Here is a 5,468-nt window from a genome sequence, read left to right on the forward strand (position 1 = left end):
AGGAGAAGGGAGGTTGGCACCAAGGTGAGTCCCACATGGGCAGGCAAAGGGGGAGGTCCCCCACCGGGGCAGCTGTGCTGGCAGCTCCCATCTGCACACCCCCGTGGGGCAGATGGGGCTGGTGTGGAGCAGGAACAGGCAGAGCTGATTGTGGGAGCTTCCACTCCTTCCCTGCCCACACACCAGCTGCCTGCTGTTTGCCATCCTGAGTTGCTGCCACTGCTTCAGGACTCCAAAATCTGCCTGACCTCTGGCCTCAGTGATGATCCTGCACACCCAGCTGGAATCAGATGGCTCTGGGCAGCAAGTTGGGGTGCAGGAAGGGCTGCAGGGTGGGTAGGGTGCCAAGTGCCCCTGACCATGGGCATATAGATGAGCTGTGCCTTGCCTCCCTGCAGTGGACTGGTACGTGAGAGGGACAGGCAGCCATGACAGAAGAGATGGTGCTAAAACACCGGGCACCCCATGAGGTGCTGAGTGAGGCTGACCTGGAGGAGGTGGCACAGCGGAAACCCCCCCCAGAGCCCTCACTGTGCGGCTGTCTCCGTAAGACCAGGTAAGCTTGTGCTGGCCACAGGGGTGTGCCCGGACCCTACCAGGGACCCTGCACCCCAGCCCCACTGCCGTGAAGAGCCTGGCTCTGGCTATCCCTGTCCCTGTGATGGACATGGTGCAGACCTGGGGATTGGTTCCTCCAAGCCCAGATACCTGTGTCAATGCTCTGTCCTCCTGCCTGGCTCCTGTGGATGGAGCTGGGGTCTCACAGGATACATTGCTTCCAGTGGGGCTCCATCCACCCCTAGTGATGTCCCCAAACCTCTGTACCTGTGCTCAGCCCCAGCTCCTGCTCTTTCCCCACCAGATGCTCAGCCTCCACTGCTAAGTCCCTGCTCTTTCGGTTCCTGCCCATCCTGCACTGGCTGCCTCGCTACCCAGTCAAGGACTGGCTCCTGGGGGACATTCTTTCGGGGTTCAGTGTGGGTATCATGCACTTGCCCCAAGGTGAGTGATACTATACCCAGGCTGCTATGACATCCCTGCAGGTTGGGGGCACCAGGGCTTGGCCATCCATGGTGTGTCTTCCTGTTCCATCATGTCCAGGGCTTGCCTATGCACTGCTGGCTGGACTGCCGCCTGTCACTGGTCTCTATTCATCCTTTTACCCTGTCTTCCTCTACTTCTTCTTCGGGACATCAAGGCACAACTCTGTGGGTGAGCACACACTCCTAGGGGGATGGTGGGGAGGGCTCAAGGATAAGATGGGCAAAGCTCCATCTGCAGCACAGCACTGCAGAGGAGGAGTTTTTTTGCCTTTGCCTCACCAAGCAGCTGGGTGGCCAAACCAGAGCTAAAGCACAGAGGTTGTGACGAGCCTGGCCCAAGGGGACCAGTGGACCTCAAAGAGGACCTGGTGCTGACCTTGGGCTCCATGCCTACACCCGCCCTGTCCCCAGGCCCCTTTGCCGTCATCTCTGTCATGATCGGGAGCTTGACAGAGTCCCTGCTGCCCAGCGAGAACTTCCTGGAGTCTGTCAATGGCAGCAACATGACAGTCAATGAGGCACGGCGGGATGCTGCCAGGGTGGAGCTGGTGGCCACCATCACTGTCCTGACGGGCATCTTCCAGGTAAAGGGGCCCTAGCCTAGCTTGGCAGGGAACAGAAAGCTGTGGTGCCACAGGCTGTGGATCACTTCAGCTATCTCCCCTTCCAGGTGGCCCTGGGCCTCCTGCAGTTTGGCTTTGTGGTAACCTACCTCTCAGACCCCCTGGTGCGTGGCTATACAACTGCAGCCTCTGTACACGTCCTCGTCTCCCAGCTCAAGAATGTCTTTGGGGTCTCTGTGGGTGAGCAGTCGGGACCGCTTTCAATGTTTGTGGTGAGTGAGGGCTCGCTGCTGCCTGTGGCCTCCTGGGTATTCACCTGTGGGGCACATAGAGGCACCCCGAAGCCTGCTGGGGGGCATCTGCTTTTCTGACCTTTTCCCCTCCTCCTGTGTCCTCTAGACCGTCATTGAGATCTGTAAGAAGCTTCCAGAGACCAATGTGGGCACACTGGTGACAGCCATCATTGCCATGGTGGCCATCTTCCTAGTGAAACAGCTCAACCACAAGCTGGCTGCAAAGTTGCCCATGCCCATCCCCATCGAACTTATCACGGTACCCAGAGCTACCCCAGCTCCCTGTGGGGACACAGCCATGGCTGTCCCTGTCTTCTCCAGGGCAGGCAGAGGTGGATGTTGCCAGGGTGCCTTGGCATTCCCTCCTCCTCTTCCCCTACGGTCCCTGTGAAGGAAGGCTTTGCCTCACTCCAGCCATCCTCCCCTAGATCATCGTCTCCACTGGCATCTCCTATGCCGTCAACCTGAATGACAAGTTTGGCATCTCTGTGGTGGGCAACATCCCCAGCGGGTAAGCACGGCTGGGTGGTGAGGCTGTCTGCACCAGGGCATCAGGCTGTCCACAGGACCCTCTTTGGAGCCCTGTCTCCCTGTCTTGGCTGTAGGTTGAAGGCACCTGTGGCCCCTAATGTCAGCTACTTTGGGCAAGTGGTGGGCAATGCCTTTGCCATTGCTGTGGTGGGCTATGCCATCTGTATCTCCCTGGGCAAGATCTTTGCCCTGAAGCATGGCTACAAAGTGGACAGCAACCAGGTGATGCTTTGACATGTAGGGCCCCCACCCTGGTGAAAACCAAGCTTGTGCTTCTTGCAGCTAGGGGAAGGCATGGTTCTCCCCCATCACTGTTCTGTACTTGCAGGAGCTGATTGCACTGGGCCTCTGCAACTTCATGGGGGGCTTCTTCCAGTGTTTTGCCATCAGCTGTTCCATGTCACGGAGCCTGGTGCAGGAGAGCACGGGGGGCAATAGCCAGGTGGGTCTGGGCAGCACTACCTCCCTTCACAGGGCTGGACCATGGGCAAGGAGCACAGTAAGTGGTGGTGGGGCTCACTTCTCACCTTCTGCTCTCCTTCACCTCAGGTAGCCGGTGTCATTGCATCTTTGGTCATCCTAGTGACCATCCTGAAGATTGGGGAGCTCTTCCGGGACCTGCCCAAGGTACATCTGGTCCCATAGCCTCTGTGTCCCTCCCATGCCAAGGTAGTATGTCATGGGAACACACCAGGGCCTCCCTCAGACTTGCCATCAGTATCCTCATAGCTGCAGGGACTTCTCTCCTAGGCCATCTTGTCTGCCATCATCATCATCAACCTCAAAGGCATGTTCAAGCAGTTCAGTGATCTCCGGATGCTCTGGAAGTCCAACCGGGTGGACCTGGTAAGGTGCTGACTGGCTGTGGGGCTTTGGTCTTGTCCCTGGCGAGGATATCTCTGTCCTCCTTGAGGTTTGTAGGTGCCAGCAGGGAGGCTGGCCCACAGCTGACCTTGTCCCTCCTCCAGATGGTCTGGATTGTGACATTTGTGGCCACCCTCCTGCTGAACTTGGACATTGGCCTGGGGGCCTCAGTAGCTTTTGGGCTGCTCACTGTCATCTTCCGTACCCAGCTGTGAGTAACCTGGGATGGGGTCCAGTGCTGCATCCTGAGGGTAGAGGAAGCTCATGGTGACCTTAGCCCCTTGCTCTGCTTCTTGCAGCCCCCACTATTCAATCCTGGGACGGATCTCTGACACTGATGTTTACAGAGATGTGGCTGAATACCAGATGGTAACAGCACCAGGGGGTGGGAGAAGAGCTACCTGCAATGTGGGGGAAGGTCAAAGCACTCCTAGGTGCTGTTCACTGGGGAAAAAATTGGGGGGGACATTTAGAGGGAGGGAAGGGGAGCAGGGGGCTCTGTTCCTGGGCTAGCACCCTCCCCATCTGTCCCTAGGCACAAGAGGTCCCTGGTGTGAAGATATTCCGCTCCTCCTCCACTATCTATTTTGCTAATGTGGAGCTGTATGCTGAGGCCCTGAAGAAGAAGGTAAGAGAGCTGCCAGACCCTCAGTACCTCCACCTGCCAGCACCAAGGTGGCAGTGTGGTACCTGGAGATGCAGGGCTGTTATTTTGCAGAGTGGCGTGAATGTGGACCGCCTGATCCAGAAGAAGAAGAAGGCCCTCAAGAAGCTGAAGAAACAACAGAAGAAAATAGAGAAGGAGAAGGCAAAGAGGAAAAAGGTGCTTCCCTGCTATGGGGGACCCTTCCAGTACCATGCTGCACTGCCTCCCTACCTAGTCCTGGCCCTCCTGCCCTTGCATTTGTGGGGCCCAGTAGCCCTTGGGGCTCTGGGGTCAGTCTGAGTGAGAAGAGGCTGTGTGGCAGAGCTGGGCCACAGTGTCACACCCAAGGTTGGATGGGAAAACTATGTTGTTAATGATTAGGTGGTGGAGCCAGTGAGTCATTAGCCATTTGTTGAGTTAATCAGAATTAAGAGTGAGAGCAAAGGCTGACCTGGCACCAGCTAGCGAGCCCAGCAGTAGAGAAGGTCACTGAGGAGAGGGGTGAGTCCTGGTGAATCCGGAAAGAACTCGGGGATGGGTGAAGGTGTGAGCAAGGTACCCACACCCACGGCACCCACTGCTTGTGCCGCCAAGGAGCCTCACCAAGCCCCACTGTGCTATAGGGCAGGTCAAGCCCATGGAGGGGACATTGCCCAGCCAGGGGTGTTGCTAGCCCCTGTGAAGTGACACTGGGTCTCCTACCCTCCCCCAGGACATGCAGAATGGTCCAGGCGTAGCTGTGATAGAGCTGAGCAGCGTGGAAGGCACCTCGCCCCCTGAACCTACCCTGCGCACCCTGGGGCTGCCCCAGCCTCCCTTCCACGCTGTCGTCTTGGACTTCAGCCCTGTCAGCTTTGTGGACACTGTTGCCATCAAGATCCTCAAGAATGTAAGGGGCTGGAGGAGCAGGCAGGCCGGCAGCCTCACCAAGTGTATCCCCAGGGCCCTCTTCAGGGAGGCCTGATGGCTGCTGCCCATTACTCTTCCGGGGAAAACAGTTTCTGCCATTTACAGATCTTCAGGGATTTCCGTGACATAGAAGTGGATGTCTTTGTTGCTTGCTGCCCGGGTGAGGAGTTTCCGAAGACCTATCAGCACTTCTGCTGGATGTGCTTTGGAACACAGCTGCAGGCCATGCCCCCTCCATAGTGTCCCTGTCCCCAGGCGAGGCAGCCGGACCCCTGGTGGTGGCGGCAGCATCCTCTGCAGCACAGCGGGAGAGAGGCTGATCCGGGTGGGGTGTGGAGGGCTCAGGTGGGTGCCATAGCTTTGGATGTCTCTCCCACCACACAGTGTCTGTCCTTGCCCAGCTGGAGCGGGGCAACTTCTTCAGCTCGACCATCACCAAGCACTGCTTCTTCCCTTCGGTGCATGATGCCGTGGTCCACAGCACCAGGAAACGCCTGCCCTCAGTAAGCACCTGGACTTGACCCAAACCTGACAGCACTAAGAAGGAGGGGGACAGCTCATCCAACCCCTTTGTGTTTGTCCCCCTTAGGTGGAACTCAGCACCAAAATGTAGCCCTAC

General features: G+C 57.7%; 1 protein-coding gene across 1 annotated transcript; it reads left to right on the plus strand.

Moving 5' to 3' along the window:
- The first annotated feature begins 365 nt into the window (after positions 1-365).
- SLC26A6 (solute carrier family 26 member 6) lies at positions 366-5,462 on the plus strand. Its single transcript, XM_054172201.1, has 19 exons — positions 366-556; positions 863-1,002; positions 1,102-1,212; positions 1,455-1,627; positions 1,714-1,878; positions 2,006-2,158; positions 2,328-2,410; positions 2,505-2,652; positions 2,759-2,872; positions 2,980-3,057; positions 3,181-3,276; positions 3,399-3,505; positions 3,594-3,663; positions 3,830-3,922; positions 4,013-4,117; positions 4,653-4,829; positions 4,955-5,009; positions 5,234-5,352; positions 5,439-5,462. Exons 1-19 carry the CDS (start codon positions 429-431, stop codon positions 5,460-5,462), a joined length of 2,139 nt encoding a protein of 712 aa, XP_054028176.1. The 5' UTR covers positions 366-428.
- Positions 5,463-5,468: the final 6 nt, after the last annotated feature.

This window comes from Dryobates pubescens, chromosome 1 (assembly GCF_014839835.1).
Source record: "Dryobates pubescens isolate bDryPub1 chromosome 1, bDryPub1.pri, whole genome shotgun sequence".
In the NCBI taxonomy this organism is placed as follows: domain Eukaryota; kingdom Metazoa; phylum Chordata; class Aves; order Piciformes; family Picidae; genus Dryobates; species Dryobates pubescens.

What these genes read in the sequence shown, in the direction of transcription:
- SLC26A6 (XM_054172201.1), top strand. Translation starts at nt 429, where the DNA reads ATGACAGAAGAGATGGTGCTAAAACACCGGGCACCCCATGAGGTGCTG. An exon ending in TATCATGCACTTGCCCCAAG is followed by an intron (nt 1,003 to 1,101) that starts GTGAGTGATACT and finishes CATCATGTCCAG; the next exon opens with GGCTTGCCTATGCACTGCTG. An exon ending in GACCGCTTTCAATGTTTGTG is followed by an intron (nt 1,879 to 2,005) that starts GTGAGTGAGGGC and finishes TGTGTCCTCTAG; the next exon opens with ACCGTCATTGAGATCTGTAA.